At 47.2% G+C, this 23,131-nt stretch overlaps 9 protein-coding genes across 10 annotated transcripts; 6 read left to right on the top strand and 3 right to left on the bottom strand.

The window, feature by feature from the left end:
- Positions 1 to 688: 688 nt before the first annotated feature.
- On the top strand, positions 689 to 1,642 carry FOXG_17223 (uncharacterized protein; the record flags this gene model as incomplete). The annotated part of the gene is made up of 4 exons (XM_018397241.1): positions 689 to 924; positions 982 to 1,295; positions 1,347 to 1,424; positions 1,479 to 1,642. 4 exons carry the CDS (start codon positions 689 to 691, stop codon positions 1,640 to 1,642), a joined length of 792 nt encoding a protein of 263 aa, XP_018258156.1.
- A 967-nt stretch (positions 1,643 to 2,609) lies between these two features.
- On the top strand, positions 2,610 to 3,183 carry FOXG_22752 (uncharacterized protein). Its single transcript, XM_018403167.1, has 2 exons — positions 2,610 to 2,632; positions 2,693 to 3,183. The coding sequence occupies exon 2, from the start codon at positions 2,730 to 2,732 to the stop codon at positions 3,060 to 3,062; it is 333 nt and encodes a 110-aa protein (XP_018258155.1). The 5' UTR covers positions 2,610 to 2,632; positions 2,693 to 2,729; the 3' UTR covers positions 3,063 to 3,183.
- A 1,049-nt stretch (positions 3,184 to 4,232) lies between these two features.
- Positions 4,233 to 4,961, top strand: FOXG_17222 (uncharacterized protein; the record flags this gene model as incomplete). Its single annotated transcript, XM_018397240.1, has 1 exon — positions 4,233 to 4,961. The coding sequence occupies one exon, from the start codon at positions 4,233 to 4,235 to the stop codon at positions 4,959 to 4,961; it is 729 nt and encodes a 242-aa protein (XP_018258154.1).
- Positions 4,962 to 7,898: 2,937 nt separating this feature from the next.
- FOXG_22751 (uncharacterized protein) lies at positions 7,899 to 9,826 on the top strand. Of its 2 annotated transcripts, XM_018403165.1 has the most exons (3): positions 7,899 to 8,096; positions 8,151 to 8,153; positions 8,218 to 9,826. In XM_018403165.1, the coding sequence occupies exons 1-3, from the start codon at positions 8,002 to 8,004 to the stop codon at positions 9,719 to 9,721; spliced, it is 1,602 nt and encodes a 533-aa protein (XP_018258152.1). In that variant the 5' UTR covers positions 7,899 to 8,001; the 3' UTR covers positions 9,722 to 9,826. The 2 variants fall into 2 exon arrangements, with proteins under 2 accessions (XP_018258152.1, XP_018258153.1); XM_018403166.1 differs by having other exon boundaries at positions 7,901 to 8,096; positions 8,151 to 9,826.
- A 351-nt stretch (positions 9,827 to 10,177) lies between these two features.
- FOXG_17221 (bifunctional P-450:NADPH-P450 reductase (Fatty acid omega-hydroxylase) (P450foxy)) lies at positions 10,178 to 13,701 on the bottom strand (the record flags this gene model as incomplete). Its single annotated transcript, XM_018397239.1, has 4 exons — positions 10,178 to 10,916; positions 10,986 to 12,577; positions 12,654 to 13,501; positions 13,575 to 13,701. The coding sequence occupies 4 exons, from the start codon at positions 13,699 to 13,701 to the stop codon at positions 10,259 to 10,261; spliced, it is 3,225 nt and encodes a 1,074-aa protein (XP_018258151.1). The 3' UTR covers positions 10,178 to 10,258.
- A 634-nt stretch (positions 13,702 to 14,335) lies between these two features.
- On the bottom strand, positions 14,336 to 16,032 carry FOXG_17220 (uncharacterized protein). Its single transcript, XM_018397238.1, has one exon. The coding sequence runs from the start codon at positions 15,877 to 15,879 to the stop codon at positions 14,398 to 14,400; it is 1,482 nt and encodes a 493-aa protein (XP_018258150.1). The 5' UTR covers positions 15,880 to 16,032; the 3' UTR covers positions 14,336 to 14,397.
- A 268-nt stretch (positions 16,033 to 16,300) lies between these two features.
- FOXG_17219 (uncharacterized protein) lies at positions 16,301 to 17,981 on the top strand (the record flags this gene model as incomplete). Its single annotated transcript, XM_018397237.1, has 3 exons — positions 16,301 to 16,450; positions 16,510 to 17,060; positions 17,121 to 17,981. Exons 1-3 carry the CDS (start codon positions 16,429 to 16,431, stop codon positions 17,979 to 17,981), a joined length of 1,434 nt encoding a protein of 477 aa, XP_018258149.1. The 5' UTR covers positions 16,301 to 16,428.
- A 533-nt stretch (positions 17,982 to 18,514) lies between these two features.
- FOXG_17218 (uncharacterized protein) lies at positions 18,515 to 20,785 on the bottom strand. Its single transcript, XM_018397236.1, has 5 exons — positions 20,301 to 20,785; positions 20,171 to 20,239; positions 19,762 to 20,117; positions 19,337 to 19,688; positions 18,515 to 19,258 (listed from the first exon to the last, which is right to left on the bottom strand). Exons 1-5 carry the CDS (start codon positions 20,510 to 20,512, stop codon positions 18,583 to 18,585), a joined length of 1,665 nt encoding a protein of 554 aa, XP_018258148.1. The 5' UTR covers positions 20,513 to 20,785; the 3' UTR covers positions 18,515 to 18,582.
- Positions 20,786 to 21,165: 380 nt separating this feature from the next.
- FOXG_17217 (uncharacterized protein) lies at positions 21,166 to 23,035 on the top strand (the record flags this gene model as incomplete). Its single annotated transcript, XM_018397235.1, has 2 exons — positions 21,166 to 22,838; positions 22,902 to 23,035. Exons 1-2 carry the CDS (start codon positions 21,254 to 21,256, stop codon positions 23,033 to 23,035), a joined length of 1,719 nt encoding a protein of 572 aa, XP_018258147.1. The 5' UTR covers positions 21,166 to 21,253.
- Between the last annotated feature and the right edge of the window lie 96 nt (positions 23,036 to 23,131).

The following is a 23,131-nucleotide window of genomic DNA, read 5'->3' as shown; positions in this document are numbered from 1 at the left end:
CGAATCTGATTAGTGGAATAATTTGATATGTTTCAGAAGAGAGAGCCTGCAGTCCGAGTTTGCACAGGACCCTGTGATTTCCCTAGCGTATCAGTGGAAATACGAGCGCTTTCCAATGACAGGCATGATAAGCATGGGCCGCACTAGACCCTCCTACATCTAAACTCTTGATTCACCGATTTATTGCTAGACTACCAACAATGCTTTACCAGTAGCGAGACTACAAACCTTTTGCCACATCTCAGATGGCCAACCTATCGCGTGTTTCAGGCCTGCCAAACCGAGAACTAGCGGTAAGCTAAATTGAAGAAGGCGATAAACGGAATCACGAGCCTGATCAGTTAAAAGTAGAGACATGTATTCCCCGTCCGCAACTGATGAGCTAGGATGCCGGAGTATCTGGACCGTAAAAGAAGAGGGATGGGCATCAATTGGTGGACTTCAGTTTCGAAATCAAGTCAAGTTGCACCTTGATTATTCCAGTGGGGCCCTTTTAATAAATGTATAACTAGTTCCCAGCACAGATCATATGTTACCCCTTTCTAGCAATGTCAGTTTGTGGTTGCTGAGTAGCGGCTAATAGCAGTTCTCCACCTGGTCAGCTTCTAACAACCCTTTATAAGTTATGACACCTCACTGGCCTTTTCTTACCTTACCTACGCCTGAGCACCACTGGATAACCGCCAAGATGAAGACCTTCAAGACTATCAGCGCTCTCGCAGCACTTCTCCAACCAGCAGTCGCTAACCTCGATGTTGTTACTCTTTTTGCCAAGGCTGATGCCTACATCCAAGAAGCTTCAGCAACGCTTGTGCTAGGAGATGTCCCTCTATCAAACAATGGCGACGTTGCTCTTTGGAGCGCTATTATGATGCAAAACGAAGCGTCATTTTTGCAGGGAGTTACTCAGAACTCGCCTGAAGGGTAATGCACCAAGCCGTAAATATGTTTGTCACGAAACAGCTAGCTAAGACTTCCAAGCCTCGGATACTGTTCGAATCTTGGGAACAAGTGGTGCAACTTTGCATATGCACTGATTGGTAAGTACATTGATCTTCCAACCTATCCAGCTCGAGTGCCCGTATTAACGCGTAGATTCAAGGCTCCGAGGCCAAAAACGGCACCCCTGTCAAGGCAACCCCCGGATCCCGAGTCAAGACTCACTGTAGGTGACAAGGTCAGAACTGTTATCGAACATCCGGCTAACTTACCTTTCGATAAACTCAACTCCAAAACCCAGATGTGGGATCAGAACCTCTACATCGACGATGAGCTCGTTTCCACTGTTTCAACTAGTATGTTCGAGGTGGAATCCTCCATGACACGATGCTAACAAGCCACCATAGGTAAGGGAGAACACGGAGAAATCTTCTACATTTCTATCGAATGTGCTGCAGGCACTTGCTCTACTGCTCCGGCCCATAGTGAGGCTCCTTTGTATTATTAGCTATCTAAGCCAGACTAACGTAAAGATACAGGCTGGGAGGATGTTTCCATTGTACTGAGCACAGCCGATGCCAGTTTTGGCCAGACTGGAGGTTGGGATCAAGGTGCGACTGGGGGAGATATGTCTACTCCAGATGGTGGAAAGACTTGGGAATTCACCACACTTGAGATTCCTGCTACTGATGTGCAGCATTAGGATGTGGAATGTATCATTATCGCTACCGGAGATATTTCACGAACTTCTGTTCAGTTTTATATACCTTTCTTGATCGCTTGCAAACCTTATCTTTAGCCTTACTAGATAACTTTGCTACATACAATTCGGTTCCAAGCGAAATTGAAGGACAATATAAAATGATAAATCAATTTGTGACAATATGTCATTTCTAAATCGAGACCGAGATTAACAGAGCGAAGATGGTAAGTTGTGTAAATATTCGACCTGTATCTACAAGTTCGACCTACAATTCAAAGTGCGTGCGGGAGTATATCATGGTTTGTAAACTAGTATCGGTATTTGTATGCAGGGTTTGAAATAGAAATTATATTACCGCCATTCTGGCGGCGGAGCAATCGGCGGAGCGATCTCGTTCTTTATTATATATTTGGAGCCGTTTCATCGACGAGTCCTAAGTACAAGATACTTATTCAAGAGACTACAGGCACAGATAAGCTAAGACAATTTAACTAACAATTCAAGTAATCTAAGCGAGTGCAGCTGGTATTATTGCTTTGATTGGTCCAAATACTCATCCTGACTCCACAGAGGGCTGTAAAAGCCGATAGCATGTAGTTAGAAGGCGGGCATGTTGACTGAATCCTGCTTCTCTCAACCGACCCCCTTTCCAAATATACCTTTCGTCTCAAGCATTCCACCATGAAGCCAAGTATTAAATCAAGAGCACATCAGGCATGTTACGCATGCAACTCTCGCCGTGTTCGATGCAATGTCGTCGAGACTCGGCCTTGTCAGAACTGCAAAGACCAAGGCATTCCCTGTGAACTCCGAGAGTCCAGACGCGATCGTTATCGGAGGGGGCAAATCCTGCCACCTCAATGCTTCAAAACCCCCGACCTTCGTAACACTGACAAAAATGATAACAACATCATAGAGTGTGCTCAGGAACCTACCCTCCACCGAGACGCCTCGTCACAAGAAAATCCCTTGACTCAATATACTACACAAGTACCGCCTCCCCCCTCGACTCCCACGGTGTCGGCCCCAGAGTGTAACAGTCCAACCCAGACTATTCGGTCGACCCACGTCTTACATAGAAAGCCTGATGCCTTGGACGAACCCTCAACCTCCCAACAAGGACACGGCACATGCAAACACCTTTACTTTCCGTTCCAGCCCTCCCAAAATGCGAATGGCCACTCTGGCATACCATGGGGATTTCGAGGTAACCACCTACAACAGCTTGGCTGCAAAAAGTATTCGCATCCCCCCTGCAACCCCCCTTGTGGGGCCACCTAACCTAGCCCGATTTGGACCGCGTTTTCAACCCTGCTTTTGCATATCACACCACAACACTATAACGATGCCTCGAGGCAAGGAATTATCGCCATCTTTACGGTCTTGCATCTGCGAATTACGACGTGCCGGCTATAGCTAGAGAGAGCTTTTTTATAGGTTTCCAGAAATACTAAAATCAATTATCTGGTTAACTATAAAATCCGAAGAAAAATGCGGCGAGGATAACCTTACTTTGCCCTGCTCTGGTGCACCTCGAAAGCTTATAGAAGAGTAATATAATCAGATATATAATACTATTATAACTGATTTATATATTATAATAAGGGACTTACTTAGCTTAGTTAATAATACTATTAATACTTGGCTATTATAATACCTTTTATATAAGATAAATAAGAGGAAATAGATACAGAAGAAATATATAGCCCTAATACTACTATAGGCTTGCAAAAGGCTTAATTAGGCTATATAATATTAAGGTATTAATTAGAGGAGGGTTAAATAGAGTAATAAGTATATAGTGCGCTGTAATCAGGGCATAAGACCTATCTAGACCTTCTTATTGCCTTGCAAGGCCCTATATATATAGGATATTCAGGAAGCTAGGAGACTAGGCGCTGTATAGCAGATGTTTTAGGCTGCCTTTAGTTACAGATCTTATATACCGTTGGTGCCTCTTATCGGTAATATTAATGCTATTAGCATCTATAAGTTATATAGCTTTATCCTGCCGTGGTTCCTTTAACCGGGAGATATCTTTATATATAATAATGCCTCTATTTATATAGCCTAGATCGTTAAGGCGCTGCTGGAAGAGCTAGGGGTCGACCTGATAGTCTGGCCGCCGTACTTGCCTGACCTGAACCCTATAGAGAATCTGTGGGCATTAATAAAGGCCGAGATCTATAGGTTATACCTGGAACTAATTTATGCAGAGGATATAGTTACTATATAATATGCCTTAGTCTTAGCTGCAATAGAAGCTTGGGATAGTCTTAAAGAAAGGATCTTGCAAAACCTCTGTGAGATAATGCCGAACAGGGTTAACGCTGTAATTGCAGCAGAAGGTTGGTATATAAAGTACTAAAGCTGTTCTAGGTGATATTATTACTTTGAAAATACAAGCTTAAAGCGGCACCCTTGACGATATCCCGATCCGGCTAGACGACATTCTCCTGAACAGGGGGGATGCGAATACTTTTTGCAGCCCACTGTATCTGGCTTGACTCCAATTCTATACCTGACACGTGATCTAACTCACCACGGCAAGTTGGATGAATATCGAGGCAACCTCTTGTTAAGCAAGATTATGGACGTCGAAACCCACTTTATTAATTCCAAGGGTGAAAATCAGTGGATGGTAAATGAGGGCAATAAGATTATCACCTCTTCTATGGAAGCTCGTCAAGCGGAATTAGAGGCTGAGGGTCACCGAGCTATCATTGTTCGCGCAGGAGGCGCCCATCCACTAGCCTTTGTCGCTCACGCTCTGACCTTCTTGGAGATGTTGGAACAGTCCAAGAACGCGGGAGTCGAACTGGACTATATCTATCATACGGCGGGTACTGGCACAGCACTACCGGGTATGCTTGCTGGCAAGCTTCTCACAAGGTCACCGGTCAAGATCCGCTCTATAACCATCAATGCCTATGGAGATAAAGCTGGTGATGTCTCCTTCATTAGCATTCAGACCATAGTCGATCGAGTCAAGGGCATCTTCGAACGTCTAGAAGTCTTGCCACCTTCCGACGATGTAATTCGTGCAGAGATCAACCTCGACCAGGGCTTCATTGGTGAAGATTATGGCGTTCCTAGCACTGAAAGCATTTCAGCTATCCAGGAACTTGCACGAGCCGAAGGCATCTTCCTTGGGCCTGTTTATACCGGTAAAGGTTTCGCAGGTCTGCTTCATCATGTTCGAAGTGGCAAGGTTCCAATGGGGTCTAATGTGGCATTCCTTCACACTGGAGACGCTGCTAATCTTTTTGAATCACCTGCAGTAGTCGGCGAGATAGTAGATGGTATCAAAAGCGACTAGCTTCCAGGTTGGTACTTGGCCGGGGCAGATCCTCCGGATTTTATCCAACAGGGCTCAAAGTCACAACAATCCTCCAACGTTGTGCCCATTAGATGGAAGGCAAGATTTGCTGAGCGGATGCCGGCCCGTGAGGTGTGCTGGGAAGTATTGAAAAGCCTCTAGATTGAATAATATGTGACTATGCTGAAAGGTTAGGTTCCTTTCGCAATTAGGATAGAAGTATATGCGCTCTTATCAGAGTACCTAGCAATATCAGGCTTTTCGCTATCCTAATGCATCAGCGGGTTTGTTTTGTTGAATACTCGCAAATCTGATGGCTATGCCTCGGTGTCCGTAATGGAGTCTGCAAATGGGAAACCCTTCCAAGTCGATACAATGTGTGCACATTATATGCTAAGGGACTCTCCTGGTTTTCTGCCCAAGCTTTTTTACCCTCTGCATTACAGTGCCGGTCCAATTCCGATCCTGCTCACTTGGATATCCGCCAACTCCTTTATCGGCAGGCCATCGGGCGATATTCTGAGTAAGACATCAAGACGTTCATCGAATGCATTGACTGAGTCAATAGCTTTGGCGCAAGAGACATCGCAAGTCCCTCAGACCCTTACGAATTGCAGTTATACAATATGTGCGGCTCCCATGGGTTAAGTTCTTTCATTTCGGAAGAGAGGATCGGTTACCTTAATTGCTCTAACATTTGAGAAAGATTCATCTCGCTTACACTTATAAGCGCCGTCTCAGAGCCGATATTCGTTCCTACAAGGTAGGAATCTATATGCCCACTCCCCGTCCGCTGAACGATACGGCCATCTTTCAAATGATCATTGTAGGGAGGACAGCCAAGATTTGTACGGGTAGTAGGGAAAGGCATGAGGGATCATGAGTAGCTAAAACTAAACAAGTGGTTAGTTAAGGAAATGATATTCTTGAGTTTAATTACAAATGGAATATATTACATTGATTCTAAAAAGAATTTCGAATTTTATTTGGCCCTGCGGCATCTCAGCGCAGGGTCGCAAGTTCAGCTCTCGAGGCGTTGCACGGGTCCTGCTGTACAGAGCGTAATCGAGGGCACCCATAGAAGTGGCGAACAGAGTTTACCCTAGTGAACGAATCAATAATCGCCCGACGGCTACTTTTCTGAAACACTTGGCTATGGGTCGGCCGCAGCTAGCCCGAATGTACGGCCGAAATGCTCAAAGGAATTGTGGGCATCCAACATTCAGGAAGTAACACCGCGTCTGACTCAAGTTCACGTGAATGGCTTGCGACAATTTTTACCGTTGTGGCTAGGGTTACCCCAGTCGAGTCATGTTAACCTTGACTCGAGCTTAGACCTGGTTCCATAAATAGTAGAGAGGTCATTTAAAATAAGGAGTTTATGTTTTGGAGCCTGTAGGTTTTCGGCCAAATACGGGCGAGCGGGTCGCTTCAAGCACTCTAACTAACAATAAAGCGCCGACTGGCCATTTACAACAGCGTATGTCAATTTAGAAAACTCGTGTCCAGAAAAAAAATGTGTTCCAAGAGATCCCTCACGACGATAAAGTCCCGCATAGATATGGCTTGCATTCGACTTACTAAATGACCCTCGCGGTAGTGGCGCTGTTTGAGCTTACGGATAACTTTGGTAGATAATTCTTACTTAGAATCCCAACTCAGCCGTGCGATCGCAATGCACCGCCTAGTGTACGGTTGCCACACTGGAGAGGCATGACACCATCTAAGCAGGTTCTGGAATGTACATTTGATTTCCACGCGCAGCGCCTCGGCCAGGAAAACGAGAATTGATTGAGATGATGGGCCTAATAGTTTGGGGGTCTCAAGTCGTGTTTAACGTTATTGCCCGATCTTGTACGAAGTGAATGATAAGATGCAAAATGCTAGGCAATGACGCGGGTAGCGGATAACAAAGGCTATTTTAGCTTTCGAGTCTTCGCTATGATGGTGCGATGAGAACAAAATTGTTAAAAAAGTCGCCCATAGCTCTCCTTACCCTATAGTACGAAACTACCAACAACACAAGCAAGCCCTCCAAAGGACAAGCAAGTCTGGCGCAGCCATTTGAGGTTCGGCTTTAACTTGCTTCCTTCCAGATGATCAGCTGATTAGGACTGCCTTCGGGCTTCCATCAGTTGCTCCAATGATGACTTGAACGAGGACGCAGTGTCCGAACCAAAACCTATGCATTACAACAAAGCTATCTGCATAGTTTATTGCATCACATGATTAAGAAAGGGGACTGACGCAGGCTAGAACGAAAATTACATTCATTATTAACAACTATAAGAAGAGAATGGATGGGATAGAGGCCCAGCTAGTGAAAAAATGTGACAGCCATATTTCATTGGCTCTAGCGCGCATATAAGTTGCTCCTTGCGCAATGTGCTTTTGCTTCATGAAGATAATAGGATATCAAATTAGATATATATCGAACTGAGGGAATCCAAATGTGGAATGGCCGGCGAACGGACCTTGATGTAGAAGCAGCTCTGGTAGATGAAGATTTCTCAGAAAAGCATGCAATTCGTCCGCGACGTGTGCCCAGGGAAACGAGCAAGATGATTAGGCTGTTGGTGACCCTTATACCTACCTACTATCGTTTCCTATCGAGGAGGGACTGTTAGTCAACCTGCGGAGGTTTCTGGGAGAGTGCTATTTTGCCTACAATGTACAATCTTGGCGGGGTAATATTCCATCCCCGTAGACAGTCTACCCTGAACGCGATTGTACGGAATAGGGAAATGTGGATCTGTTTGTGGGCTGCCTCCCGGTATTCTAGAAGTAGGGAAGCGGATCCTTGAACACCTTTTTTGACTCAGCCTCTCAGGTACCGCTATCCCCATCGGCTCCACTCAAAAAATTAGACTTTCTCTGCAGCTAGGACCAACTGTATCCGTGTATCCGACACCTTTTTAAAAGCCTGCTTCCAAGCTCCCCGTTTATAAAAGTAAAAACAAAAAACACAAGAACGCTTTCGTTTCGCACGCCAGCTGTCCACAACCTGCTCTGTATATCATAGCCCGAAGAAACGATACAGATGGAAACGGTTCATAAAGTCATCGATAAAGAAAGAGGAAACAAAAAATGGACAAGGGCCAATGCTCCTAAAGTCAGGACTGGTTGCGTTACTTGGTTCGTGGCACATTTCTTCGTCTCGCCCTTTTGTAGTACTGACTTCCAAGACAGCAAGTACGTGCTGGGTACAGCATATAGCTGAAAATACTTAGAAGGTTGCTGTCTAACACTGTTCTAGAGCCCGCCATCTCAAATGCGATGAGGGAAAGCCTGGATGTCGGCGATGTTTCAAAGATTCTTTCCAATGTGGAGGATACGAACAACCTAGACCGTGCACTCAAATGCGCACAAAGAGAAGGCCAAAAAAGCCTGATCCAGCCTACCTCGCATCGCAGGGAAGACTTCATGAGCGGAAGATCTCTCCAATGCCAGCCTTGACAACAATTCAATTTGCTGACGAATCAATCGCGGCCCTCTTTCATCATGCCAGACAACATACACTCGAGGATTTCCTCCAGACATCCGATTCAATCGACTTTTGGTTCCAATTTATCTTGCCGGCTTCGTATTCTGTTCATGCCATCAGACATGCCCTCTGCGCCCTAGGTGGAGCACATCGATTTTTTCTGGGAAGCCGCGTTGGAGTATCACACTCCTCATCTATTGTGCATATCGAGGAAGAAGCCATCCAAAATTACAACTGCGCCATTGCTTACATACGGCCGCTTATGACAAAAAGCTCGGAAAACACTCTACAGATTGTCCTTGCTTGCTGCATTATCTTCATTTGCATTGAGAACCTTCTTGGTCGTCCAGCCGAATCAATCTGTCACTTGAATGCAGGACGCCGTCTCCTTACATCTTTATATCATCGACAACAAAACACTGCACCCGACCAGCCCTGGACCAAAAGGACTCTGCAACAAAGCGACAGTATTATAAGGAGTATATCGGACATCTTACTCTCACTACGACAATCTGCGGCTGTGTACAATGCCGCCACCGTTTTCCCGTACTGGAACCATCATCAAGCTGTTGACCTTGGAGATCTGACTGTGCCTTTTGACAGCTTGTCGAAAGCGATTAAACTCTCAAACGATATTGGATATGCATGCACTGGATTTCCCAACTCATTCAACAGGAAAATATTCCACAATACCGAGCCATTTGATGGTGGAGATATCCTGCCTTCCTCCATGGGTTTTAACTTGAACAATGCAGGCGCGGCATTTCCCGCGGCTCAGTCAGCGTATAAAACATGGAACTCCAAGTTTGAGCCTTTGAGGAAAAGAAAACTTAAGGAACAGCTTTCAGTCTCTGCTCGCTATCAACTGGCAAAGCTCTCTCTAACCCAGGCCGTCTGGGCTGCTCTCATCAAGATAGACACTTTTGAAGATGACTTTGAAAAGAAAGACTGTGAGTTTATCCTGGAACGAGCTGAGGAATTGATAAAGCTGGATATAGCCCGGAAGATACCTATCTTTGTCCTGGATTGCGATTTAGTATCTGCCTTGGCGGCCGTCCTAAAGTCTTGTAACGACGCTGCCATTCAACGCAAGACGATATCTATGCTTCGATCTTTGCACCGGAAAGATGGTCTCTGGGATAGTCAAGAGCTTGCAGACATTTTCGAGGCTAGTATTGATGCTAGAAACAGTGGTGCAATCAGCTGGGATACGCAACCACTAGCTATTCCAGAACTGAGGAGGAGGCTGCATTGCTTGCGCTTTTTATCAAGGTGAGCCAGCCACTACTTGATGACAGGGATATTTCGAAATATAGGGGGTTAGCCGAGCCTTCAATAGTCATTAGTGAAATTGATATCGAATTCTTTCAATATTACTGGCGGAAGAAGGCCAAGGACTACCCTCTTAGCAAGGGGGCCGACAAGTAACGATTAATCATCTCAACAACAAATGTAGAAAGAATAGGCTGGTGGTTTTCCAAATTCAAAGCTTGCGACAATCGGGTACTTTTGGAATGGTTAACGATGAATACGGATGTATTTGGGCTCAAGAATAGGTCTCGCTTGATACTCAACCACATATCAGATTCCTACTACTGGTTAATCTGTTCAACAACCGACTGGCCAACAATTGGCCTGTCATGTCGAACCCAACCAGGCTGGTGCTGATGTATGCACCCTTCTCAACGATGCAGCTTTCGTAAACAGGCACACTGTCGTACCTGTTCTCTATCATCCCATGCGTGGTCTATTAAACTTTAGAAGGCTTCGCACCCTCGATAGTAGACCAAGTGCAGGCAACTACAGTACAGGATCAACTGAATATATCCATGACGAAACGCTTGTTTCTAAAGTTGTCTAAGAATCTTTTGCCATCCTCTCGATCTCCGCCCTGCACCCCACTCAGGATGCTCCCAAGCGCCCCTTCCACTGCGTCACCGACTTGCCTACTTCCACATACGTAGACATTCCCCCCTTGATTCCAAAGTTTCCTAATATATTCCTGTTGTTCAATGACTCGATCTTGAACATATTTGCATCCGGCTGTCAGTTTGGCATCACGCGAGTATGCTCTCTTCACGACCACAGCACCCTCACCTTCCCAAGCGTCGAATTCCTCTCGGTAAAGATCGTCATCCCGACGACGGCAACCAAATATAAGCAGCGCAGGCGCCAATATGCGGTCTGCCTTCATTTGAATAGATCTTTGCTGTATAAACCCGCGGAAAGGGGCTAGACCAGCGCCAGCAGCGACGCAGATGATTGGTGTAGTATCCGGAGCAAGCGGAAGGTGAAACGCAATGTTGGACCGTCGTATAGATACCTGGAGCCGATCATCTGGCTTCAAACTCGCAAGAAAGTTCGAGGCTACTCCCATGTAAAGACCTTGTCCACTCAACGAGGGCGTTTCAAGTACCGAATAGGTCAAAGTAGCATGGCTTGGGTCCTTGAGGGGTGAGGATGAGATGGAACTGTCAGTAAGTTCAAGGTTAGTAAAGCTGTGAAATATAGGATGAAGGCATCAAGCATCTTTAACTTACTACTGCCTAGTCCTGATGGGTTGCAGCATGCCTAAGTATGTAGCAATCGGCAATTCAACCGACGGAAATCGTTCAAGCAGATCTAGAATAGATACACGCTTGTCTTCGATCTCGCTCTTGAATTTAACGTCAGAAGCAAGGAGCTCAATTTCTGTTCTGACCTTTTCGCTTTGCGCGTAGGATGCAAGAACGAGTGTATCTTTTCTTGTAGAGAGGAATGCTAACTCAACATAAGAGCTGAGCACGTCCCATGCAGATACCGGGATACCAATTGGTAGGGAGGTAATCTCGCTACCAGCGATCGTAAGAACAGCATCCCAAGGCAGTTTGAAACGTCGGAGGGCCCGAGTGACAGCATCGCGAGGGTTCATTGGAAGGACCTCAAGGTAATCGCCCACCTCGTACGAGCAGCCTGAAGGGAGTTTCATCTCAATGTGTCTTTTACGGGGTAGCCCCGGAGCGGCGAGATCCCTCACACCTGTTACTATAGCTTCTTTGACACTTTTCCGTAGAGCCGAAGCACGAGATACCGAAATATCGACACTCAGTCCCATAGATCCCACTAAAGCTTCTGGCGTCCCTCCAGTAACGTCAGGGTACTTTTTCTCAAGAGCAGGCCATAGTTCCTTACTTTCCCATATCTCGAAGTCCAGAAAAGGGTCTTTTTCGGCAACATTTGTCAGGCCCAAAGTCACAAGTCGCTCGCCGCCACGTTTCCCAAGTTCGTCGTCGATCAATTTGGGAATTCGGTGAAAGGTTTGCCGCCATTCCGAATTGCCGACACCAAAAACGACATAGTGGACCTTTTGCACCTCATTACCAGTCATACTCTGGATCCAGTTCACGAAGTGCGCGGCATTATCAGGTGGTTGGCCCTCGTAAGAAGCTACAAAGATGACAACCGGATGATCCTGAGGCAGCCTGTTCCTGGCAGTATCCAGCGTATCGATTACCATTACACTGAAGCCGTGCGATGAAGCATTAGAAGCCAGCCGTCGGGCGAGGATCTCGCAGGTACCACTGTTGGAACCATAATAAATACTTATAGGGGTAGCAGCAATACTGGCCTTAATCGTAGACGGTGGAGACTGGCTGTGAGCAGCGGGAATGCCCTGTTTGTTGTTTGTGCCTCGGAGGTGACTTTCTAAATCGAGAGGAGTCATGTTGTGGCGGAGAGACGCCCCCATAAGAAAATCCTTGGGTTTGATTGTGAGGGTTTCAGCAATTTTGAGCTTATATAAGGGGTCGTCGAGGTAAAAGTCGAAGTTTTGCAACAGCATAGACGTAGCTAGGAGCATCTCTTGCCATGCGAAAGCCCTTCCTATGCAAGCCCTGACGCCATTACCAAAGGGTTTCCAGCAATTGGGGAACTCTTGTTGTAAGCGATCGAAATTCTCGTCCATCATGCGTTCCGGTTTGAATTCCTTAGCATCTGCGCCATACACCAAGGGATCGAGATGAGACTTGGAAAAAATAGCTGCCACAGCTTCACCCTTCCTAATGTGATACTTTCCATCTAGCAACGTGTCTTCACGGGCTTCAAGAGTGATACCGGGAATCGGCGAGCATTGGCGGAGTGTCTCACGCAATACCTATTATCGAATCAGAACTCAGTCCAGCGACTTTATGAGCAAGCTTCTCGCTAGGTTGGCTATCGGGTTTACTTACAGCTGGGACGTATTTCAACTGGAACAGCTTATCAACAGTGATAGGATCCCGCCCCATGATAGAGTCAACCTCTTGTTGGGCCTTTAGATAAGCGTCTGGATTCTTGAGCATTGAGTAAAACGCAAAGGACAGAGTTCCAGAGGTTGTTTCGTGCCCCGCAATGAGGAAAGTGAGAAGATTGTTGATGATGCTTTCATCATCCATCCTAGAGCCTGTTCTTGGATCCACACCATTCATCATGGCTGCCAGGAGATCCTTTCTCTGGTCGGCGTTGGGATCGGCCTTGCGCGCTTTGATGAGATCCTCGGACGTAGTTCGCATGAAATTGATATCTTTGGCCAGTTTGCGCTCAGACGATCGATAGAAGATTCTCGCCCAACTTGGCCGCAAGCTACGATTTCCAAGCTCGACTAATGAATCACTCATAGACTGGACGAACGGATGTGTTGTATCTTTGTAAAAAGAGTTAAAGCGGTAGCCCATGGAGCAGAGAGCGATTGTGTCGAGAGCTAGGCGAGTAAAGTCCTCACTCGCAGAAATTGGGGAGGTTGGCCCATAACGAGCCCATTTCAGAGTCATCTGGGAAACGACATCGTACATCTCGTCGAACATTGATCTGATGGCTGTTGGTCCAAAGACAGGCATAAGAACGCGATGGGCAATATCCCAGCTGACCTCTCCCTCTCTGGCAGTAAACAAGCCATCGCCAGCGGCAAGACGAATCTCAGCTAACTCTGCTTGTATGGCCTTCCTGAAGCGTTTTTCATCACAGAGCTCGTTGACGAGCTTTTGACTGCCTACAATAACGCAAGATCCCACTTTGGGGAATCTCAATCGGTAGATCTCACCTGAGTTACGTCTGTGTGTCAGTGGCAACATGATCACGGTATAGGCCTGGGGATTATGAGTCGGGTCACGTACCATAGGTATCATGAAGTCGATCGAGGTCTTGTAAAGAGTCCTCAGACCTAAATTCTGTAACGTTTCCCAAAAATGGTAAGCCCCTAGGCTCGGGTATAGGCGTCGATTCATCGCAGCTTAACGCCATGATGCCACATGTAACTGACGGATTGAAAAATATACACAAATATGTGAACCTGAGGATGAGAATTACTCTGTCTCATTATGCCAACTCGTGGCAGCGACCAGCTTAGCAACCCATTATATGAACACATCGTATCTTTCTAATCCCCCTCCCGTATCCTAGCATCCAGTAGCTGGCCGCGGAATCCGAGGAAGCCACCTTAGCGGACTCGTAGGCCCCGAAGAGTAGATAAAACACCGACGGCGATTTATTCCCACATGGTTAGTTGCTCATCAGAAGTCCCACAGTATTAGCAATACGACCGACTTACTAACACTAGTCTTATTGAATGGGATAGGCTCGTTTTCGGCCAAAAGCAATCAGTGGGTTGTTCTTCTTACAGAGGAGTGACAGTCCCTTTTACAGCCATCCGATACGGTTTCCAGAATTCAAAGGTCTAGTTAAGGCTTAAAGACACCTGAAGCCATGCAGAATGCAAATGTTCAAGAGTCATTTATGAAAATGATCCACAGAAGAGCGTGTCATTGACGAGCCGTTTTTGAGCCTGAGATAATTTGAACAAATACTAAGTATGTAGCCATGTAATTAGACGTTAACTGCCTGATGACTGGTCATACAAGGTCGAAAGATGGAGGTTCGGCGAAATAGTCTTTATAGTTTTAATTGCCTCACGGAGCTCAATACCTACACTTATTCAACCTATCTAAACAAATATCCCAGCACAGGGATGGCTGCAAACCACGACTTTCCCACACGTTGCTCCTCTAAAGTCTCGCCTTTCTTGAAGTTTGGTTTACCAGCATCAATTTCGGGCCGATTGGCAATGTTGAATGGAGGATAACGCCACTCAGTGAACCGATCAATCCATCCAGGAAGAGTGACAACGGTTCTGTTGTGACTAAAAGTATCAAACCCCCATTTTCCATGGTAACTTCCGTGACCTGAATTACCCACGCCGCCGAAAGGTGCAGATGGCACATCTGCGTGAATAGCCACATCATTGATGGTAACTCCACCAGACTGTGTTGAAGATAATATCTCATCGATCTCTTTCTGGGATTGAGAAAAGACGTAGAGAGCTAGAGGGTGCGGCATGTCATTGATGATTTGAATCGCTTTCTTGGCTTCGGCTTTGATTACCGGCAGCACAGGACCAAAAATCTCGTGCGAAAGAAGGCTATCAGACATTGTAACACCCTCTACGATGGTCGGATGAATATATCTTTCTGCCGACACATGCTCTCCGGTATAGGCAATATGTCCCTCGGTGGTTTGAATCAACCTTTCCAGCCGATCAAAGTGCTTGTCGTTGATGATGCGAGCAAGAGTATCGTTGCCATTTTCAAGCATAGTCTTGAGCCAGTATATCATGCGAGTCACCAACTCGTCGTGTATGCTTGGATCCGCGAAGACATGATTGACGCAAACACAGATCTGGCCGAGATTCTGAAGCTTTGCATTGACTAGGCGTTTGGCGGCCGTATTGATATCAGCTGTCTTGGTAACAATTGCCGGTGCTTGGCCACCGAGCTCGAGGGCTGTCGGTGTGACATGTTTAGCTGCAGCTGAAGCGATGATACGTCCGACTTGAGTGCTGCCGGTGTAGAATATGAAATCGAATTGATGATCAAGGATGAATGCCATTTGAGCAGGCTTGGCGCATACGACAGAAATAGCCGAGGTATCCATGTATTTGGGTACAAGACTGGCTATCAAACTTTCTGTGTGGGGCGCCATTTCTGAAGGCTTCATGATGACAGCGTTGCCTGCGGCGATAGCAGCAATGGCAACATCAACGAGCGTCGAGATGGGAAAGTTCCAGGCTCCTATGACCAGCACAAGACCCAGCGGTTCTTTACGAATCCACGCTTTCCCAAGCGTTCCATAAATGAAGCCAGCCTCGGGGGGTGCCGCACCTCGAGCCCATTCCTCCAAGTGATCGAGGGCTTCAAGAATAGCTTTTTTGGCCTCGTTGATATCAGCCATGAGGGACTCGAAGGCATGTCTATGTAGATCCTGTGCCAAGGAGTCAATGAAAGCGGCTTCATTCTCATCAAGAAGCCAGAATAGCTGCTTCAACTGCAACTTTCTCCATCTGAGGTCTTTGGTCTTTCCAGATCGAAATGTGGATCGCAAGTTCTGGTAAACTGCCTTGAACTTCTGCTCAGAGATGTCGGCCATTGCTGTAGTGTAGCTTGAGACCGCTCGTGGACTGCCCGATGACAAGGGACGAATTGCAGGCTAGAGTGTCGTGAATTGGAGATTGCACAAAAACAGGCTGCGAAATGATACTAACGACGATGAGCACTACACGACTGAAATTTGAAGTGATGGTTGCCGATGCATGGACATTTGAGAGCGGAGGAAAGGCGCCGAACTCTGTACTGGGTGGGGCAATTCGAGCATCGTACTGGGCGTCTCAGAAATCGGCCGGCGGTGACATTTGCTAGATAGCACCGCCACTAGGGTACAGCCAATCAATGAGTTTGGTGGGGGGCCGGCCCTGAACATAGGAACCCGCGGGCTCCATCGGTCATCTCGGCTTTTGCAGCTTCTTGATTGGAGTAATTGCTGTATTATTTGAGCAACTATCCAAACAGGACCGTATTGAATGTTAAACATGTCGTCTTCTTTTGCTTCAACTTATACGTCATCCTAAATATCGAAAATCTATCGGTCGAAACTGTGTACAGGCTTCGCAACATCGCAACCACCTGGCTAGCAGCAATCATGGAGTCGTCAAAAGATCTTGGTAGTTCATTCTTCCCCATTCACTTTCTCCAACCCTGCTTACTGACTGCTTCGTGCTAGTACATGTCATCGAAGAGTACCTCACTCAGGATCCAGGCCTCCCTCGACAAAACCCGACCTCGTCTTATTGGCAGCACATACCACACCCATTGGCTAATACCAGGTCCCCATCCTTCCCAACGACAGCTGACGTTGTTGTGATCGGGTCTGGTATCACTGGCGCCAGTGTCACCAAAACCATCCTCGATAATGATCAGGAAGCCAGAGTGGTAGTCTTTGAAGCACGATCACTGTGCTCCGGAGCTACTGGCCGCAATGGAGGCCAATTGGCCACCAACGCTGGCGAGATTTACTCTGAGTACAAGGAACGGTTCGGCAAAGAAGTAGCCGGGGATATCGCGTCTTTCACCTTCAAGACCTGTGAGAGGATGAAAGAGATTATTGATGAATACGCACCTGACGAGAGTGAGTATCGCGACGTTACCAAAGTACGCACTTTCTTGGATGAAGAGACTTTTGCTGCCATGAAAGATAGCATTGCACAAATGGAAGCGGATCATCCCCATCTGCGAGGTATTTACAGCGTCATTGACAAGGATGTTGTCCTCAAGGTATGTGACCTCGCTTCTACACAAACACAAGCTCTCTGACCTCGTATATTTTTGCCATAGAACCATGGTGTTCACGGCTCAACCGGCGGTGTGACTTTGTCTGCTGGGGTAATGTGGCCATATCGTGTTATCACCAAGGTATTCGAGGCTCTGATGGCAAAGTACACAGGCCGGTTAGACATCGAAACCAACACTCCAGTCACCTCAATCGAGCACATCGACGGAACGTACGTCGTCAGTTCCCCCCGAGGTCAGACCCGTGCTCGCCATGTTATCCACTGTACAAATGGTTACGCGAGCCACCTAGTCCCGAAGCTTCGTGGCCTACTGTTCCCGGTCCGTGGAACGATGACGGTTCAGGATCTTGGTCCTGGCGTCCCTAATAATGGATCAAAAGACTCTTTTGGCTTCCACTACGTCCCCGCTTATGATGAAGAAACTGAAACGCTTGCTGACGGACTATGGTATCTAACCCAAAATGCCAAGTCGGGCTTTTTCTTTATTGGGGGCGAAAAGGCAACCATGGACCAGAGCTTGACAGCTGATGACACAGCCGTCAGTGCGATCTGTGTCGAGCACTTGCAGAAAATCCTACCTCAGTTTTTCAATTACACTGAGATCAACAAAGATCCACTAATCAGTGCGTGGAGCGGAATCATGGGATTTACTCAGGACGGAGCACCATACGTTGGTAGGCTTTCTCCTTCGACCACGGGCCGGTCGGGAGCAGGAGAGTGGATTGTTGCTGGATTCAATGGTTATGGGATGCCCTATTGTTGGCTTGCAGGCGAGATTTTGGCCAAAGCTGTGATCGGGCAGAGTGAGAGCCGTCAACTACCAGAGGCATTCTCGGTAAGTGATGAGCGTTTGTTGTCTGAGCGAATCAGCATGGTGGCAGAAGCAATCGCGTCGCTACGATAGTACATTCAACTCCTATAGTGAGCAAGAATCCAGTTTCACTGTGAATCAGTGCTCCATATTCCATCCGCTAAATTGAAGACTTGTAAAGTAATTATGAAACAACGTATGGGATAAAAGGTCGAAGTTATCCCTGGGTGGTCCGTACAGGCATAAAGTCTCTGGCATAACATATCGAGTGAATGAAAAGAGATGTGTTGTTCCTATACAACCAGAGTGGTTAGGTAGAGACAAACAGGACGCTATCGAGTAGCAAGATTTAAGTAGCTATGGGCAGTTGACATTGATTGCCAGCTTCGTAACGCGTGACTACTGACTAGATGAATTCTGAGAATCGTCTGACATGTAACCTTTGAAACAATGAAAACAAAACACGGATAATAATGTTATTTCGCTTACAGATTTACATGCATTCAGTCGGTAGACTCTTCTTGGGAAGTAAACACAGATCTGTCGACAATATTCAGGTCCTGTCTTAAGTGTTTGCGTTGATTAAACTTAGTACATCACAGCTCATCGTGTTACATATGAGAAGTGTGCAGTTGTAGGACACGTCGTAGATGAACCAAGATTCTAAACTTGATAGAGGAATCCATCTCCCACTTTATTTGTTGATCATGTGGTCGACCGTCGATTGTCGCACAATGTCGGCAAAATCAACTGTGCCTTCTATGCAGTGACGATTGTTGTGTCTCCATGACTCTAGAGCGACCAGATCAAGGCCTTTGAAGTCACCACCACCAAGCACGTATGCAAGAACAGAAGCCACGAGAACCCCTAGAACAACGATAATAGTAAGAGGGAGCTCGTCTTTGGTCGGCGGAAATGCACGAGTGATGAGAAAATACGCAGAAGTGAGCACCCCCAAAAGGTGGATGGTCCAGCTGAATCGCCCTGTGTAGAAAGGCCCAGGTACCCACCTGTCACGGGCAAAAAGCCGAAAGGTAATGGGTGTAGCCCATATAATCAAGCTCGCCAGTGTTGCCAGGGAGTACACGATATCACTAGCGTGTGAGGATAGAGACAAAAGAAGAAATAAATATGACAGGCAGAGCAAGAGGCCTGTGGCCGCCAGAGGCATATTGGTTCGCTGGTGTACGCGACTGAGATAGGAGCTATAAGGAAGACCTCCATCTCTGGCAAAAGCCGCCACCTGCGTTGCGTAGGTAAGAAGCATGCCGCTCCCTCCGATGGTTGAGAAGAAACTGCCAAGAAGGAGAAAGGCAACAGTACTGGGTCCCCCCCAATGATCGGATACTATGACGAAGAAGGGATAGCCTCTGTCACGTAACTCTCCGTCAGCATCCAATAGCTTTTCGGGAAGTGATGGGGTAGCTCTAGACTGCAGTCAAACTTACGTTTTGTCTTCAACGACAGCGTCCATGTCAGGTATGCAAAAGGCGAAAGCCAGGCATATACCTAGACCTAGTATTGCTGTACAAACAAAAGACTCCATGATGGCCTTTGGAGCCTCCCTTCGAGCATCGTGAGTCTCTTCAGCCACGTAGGCCGGAGCGGCCCAGATTGAATTGACGAACAGAGCACCATAGAAGCAGAACGGAACTGCAATTCCTGTTTCAGGCCAGTCCGAAGAATAATTCTTGTAACTGCCGAAAACATCTTCCGCGCTGGCAAACGGAATATCGAGCATGGAATGGCGAACCGGAAGGGCAATGATGAAGCCGATACACGATAGACCCAAGAAAGTTGCTATTTGCCGGGAAGGCAGGAATAGTCAGCAAGCTCCGAGTTTGACATAAAACTTTGATCTTGATATCCTTACCCGTAATGATCATAACGATGCTCACATTCTCCAGTCGTAGTAGCATTAGGCTAGCCCAGAGCGTGATGACGCCCATGGAAATACCCATCAGTTCTGCGTTAGAAAACTCATGTTCCGTCGCAATGGTGATGGTCTCAGCAATCCCTGCTGCAATAGCGTATGCAAAAGCAGCGAGTGCAGTTGCCAAGGATAGGACATTGAACCATCCTACTATAAAGGCGACGGGGCGAGATAATTTTCTAGGAGCCAAGGCTGCAGACCACCAATAGAACCCTCCATTAACGGGCATGGACGAACATAGCTCTGCAATAGCGATGGCTTGAGGAAGCATCATCAGATTTGGAAGGATCCATCCCCTATACAAAGTATGTCAGATTTGTTGGTGGAAGGCGAAGCCAATGGACATTACCACGAAAGCCCCCAATAGCCTGCGTAAGTCACTTGGTATGAGCCAACCACCATAATTGCACCGAGTGGCCTAGGGACTCATAAGTGAGACGGTATACGAAAGACGAGCAAGCCAGAATTGTGGAACATACGACGATAGAGCCATAACAATCGCAACGCCTACTAGTGCGCCCAAGACCCGGCGATAGGCAGGGGCGTATCCAAAGGCCGAAATCGTGCCATTTTCGATGGTGTCGCCGCCGACCGTTGGCATGGTAGTCGAACCGATGCTCTCTTCGTATGGCCTTTCGACGGCTCTATTGGTTCCGACAAATTCATCTCTTGTTGCACTGTGGTGAGCCATGGTGGTACAAAGAGTCGATGGAATTAATGAAGAATACGTGTAATTTGGTAACAAAAAATGTGGATGTTGATTTTATTCTGCCCGATGAATAGGAGGATCACTGCCTTCTTAACAAACCAAAGAGAGGAAGAGGGTTGAATGCAGCTAGTCAGAGACAGTGCCTCGATAAGTTGCAGAGAAATCATCGGGGGCACCTTGTCCTACCCCTCATCCCCATAGATAGGCGATGATCTCGCTGATTATGCCGTGTTGCCAACCGAACGCTAACCCCCAGATACCAAGGTAAGAAGGTTGAGAGAGTGGCAATCAACGGGCTGGTTTATTCGTCACCTCGACGACACAAGGGAATCGTTTCGGAGCGAGGTGGAGGGCGTCAATGCTTTAGACTGGCCGAGATGAAAGCCAATTAGAAAAGGGCCGACGGCCGCTAACGAGGGACAGCTTAAGCCCCGGCCTTGAGTCCTAATGGCTCAAAGTGGAGAAGAGGCTTATCAAGTTTCGCTGAAATTTGACCAGGGCCTAATTGGCCCCACCACACCTTGAAACATCAAGATGCATAGCCTCCGCCATGACACCTCATCCAGAATACTGGCCAGCCGACGGCCGATAATATCTCACCTTCCAAAGTCTCTGTTTTCAACATTTCGGGAAAACCTTGAGAGCTCTCCGGAGGTGCCCACACTTAACAAGAAAAATTGTCTTTCGTAGCCCGAATACGCTTATGCCTTGGTTTGCAGAACGATGACGAGTTCTACTTCAGTATCCGGTGCACTGCGCAACTCATCACGATGGGAACAAATCGCAAAGATCAAACAAAATCAACGTAATGATTCGGTATCTCGATGGGCAAAAAAGCACCTTGGCGTGCCTCTCCCACGACTCCCCTCGCCGAATATCAAGAATGTTCGTAATTGGCCTCGCCAGAGTGGCCATTTAACAAAAAGACAGCTAGAGATTACATCTTCTATCCCGACCACGATTCTAAGCAAGATTACGAACAGAATCTGGACAGCCGAAGAAGTTTTTCTCGCTTTCAGCCTCAACGCTACGATTGCCCATTACCTCACCAACCCATTTTCAGATATTTTCTTCCAGAAAGGTCTCGAGCGTGCTCGTGAGCTGGATCAATATCTGATCCGAGAAGGTCGCCTGATCGGCCCTTTACATGGGTTACCTATGAGTCTGAAGGATGTCATGAACTTCGAGGGGCACGCCACGACACTTGGGTTCGTTGCCTTGGCCGATAACATCCAGGACTCTTCAGATGACCTTGTGAAACGGCTACACGACGCAGGCGCTGTCTTCTATTGCAAGACGAACGTTCCCCAGTCCCTAATGTCTGGTGAATGTGACAACCTGCTATATGGCTGCACCAGCACCCCGGATAATAGGCAGCTATCGGCTGGTGGCTCGAGTGGAGGTGAAGGGTCCCTGATAGCATTGAGAGGAAGCCCTCTGGGTATCGGAACCGACATTGCTGGATCTGTGCGAACACCAGCCAACTTCAACGGCATATACTGCTTGTGTCCAACGTACGGCCGGCTTCCTTGTCATTCGGCTGAACGCTCTTCGATCGGGTTGATCAATGGAGTTGCCGGTCCTATGAGTGCATCCATTGATGGATTGGAGCTCTATACGCGTACCGTTCTCTCTTTTGAGCCGTGGAACTGGGATGCTACGTGTCAACCATTTCCATGGAATGAGGAACTGTTTTCGCGGACAAAGAGCTGGGCGGCCCAAGGAAGCCTTTGTTTCGGCTTCATGCCCCATGATGGTATCGTGCGTCCGCATCCCCCCATCGAGCGGGGTCTTAGACAGGCTAAAGAGGCTTTGATCAAGGCAGGACACAAGACTGTTGACGTTGAATTATTGGACTCCAAGGATGAGATGTGGGATACAGCTGTGCGCATCTTCTGTGCAGACGGGGGTAAAGCTCTGAGAGAAACATTAGACTTGTTACCAGAGCCTGCCATACAGGGAATCATTGTGCCTCCACCATCAATGCAATTGACAGCCGGTGAGTTAGAGGAGACATCCAAAACTTTACTCAAAATCCGGCAAAGGTTCTTGAAGCGATGGCAAGCCACGACTGAGGTGACCAAGACCGGACGTCCTATCGACGTTCTTATCATGCCATCTGGTGGCCATGTTGCACCGCCTCACGGTACAATGGAATATTTTCTCTACGAGGCTATTTCGAACATCATTGACTGGCCGTGTGCCACCATTCCTGTTTGCAACGTTGATCCTCTGCTAGATTCTAAGCCTAGCCCAAATGAAACACCTACGCCCTTATCCAAAGAAGACCTGAAGAATCAAGAAAAATGTAAGTTTCTCCAATACATCTCGCGACATAGCTTGAAAGTTGGCACCTAATCATCTTTCTCAGATTCGCCCGAGGTATATGAGAATGGTGCCGTGTGTTTACAGATCCTAGGCCCCAAGCACAGCGAAGAGGTGGTTCTGGCCAGCATGAGAGTTGTTGACGCTGCACTTGGTCGGGGAGAGGAAAGTTTACTCTAATCCTGAGCCTCTTGTATTTTTAAATTTACATTTTTAAGTGATCGAATCATTCGGTTACGAATAGGAACAAGGCTTGTCCGCCTCTGAAACCTTAGA

This window comes from Fusarium oxysporum, chromosome 10 (genome assembly GCF_000149955.1).
Source record: "Fusarium oxysporum f. sp. lycopersici 4287 chromosome 10, whole genome shotgun sequence".
NCBI lineage: Eukaryota > Fungi > Ascomycota > Sordariomycetes > Hypocreales > Nectriaceae > Fusarium > Fusarium oxysporum.
Note: the sequence above shows the minus strand (reverse complement) of the source record. Positions and strands in the feature narration are given on the sequence as shown.

Excerpts from the sequence above, each read along its gene's own strand:
- FOXG_22752 (XM_018403167.1), top strand. The coding sequence starts at position 2,730 with ATGCCTTGGACGAACCCTCAACCTCCCAACAAGGACACGGCACATGCA.
- FOXG_22751 (XM_018403165.1), top strand. The coding sequence starts at position 8,002 with ATGGAAACGGTTCATAAAGTCATCGATAAAGAAAGAGGAAACAAAAAA.
- FOXG_17220 (XM_018397238.1), bottom strand. The coding sequence starts at position 15,879 with ATGGCCGACATCTCTGAGCAGAAGTTCAAGGCAGTTTACCAGAACTTG.
- FOXG_17218 (XM_018397236.1), bottom strand. The coding sequence starts at position 20,512 with ATGGCTCACCACAGTGCAACAAGAGATGAATTTGTCGGAACCAATAGA. Across the intron at positions 20,118-20,170 it reads GGCTATTGGGGGCTTTCGTG|GGGATGGATCCTTCCAAATC; the intron begins GTAATGTCCATT and ends TACTTTGTATAG. Across the intron at positions 19,689-19,761 it reads CATCGTTATGATCATTACGG|CAACTTTCTTGGGTCTATCG; the intron begins GTAAGGATATCA and ends CCCGGCAAATAG.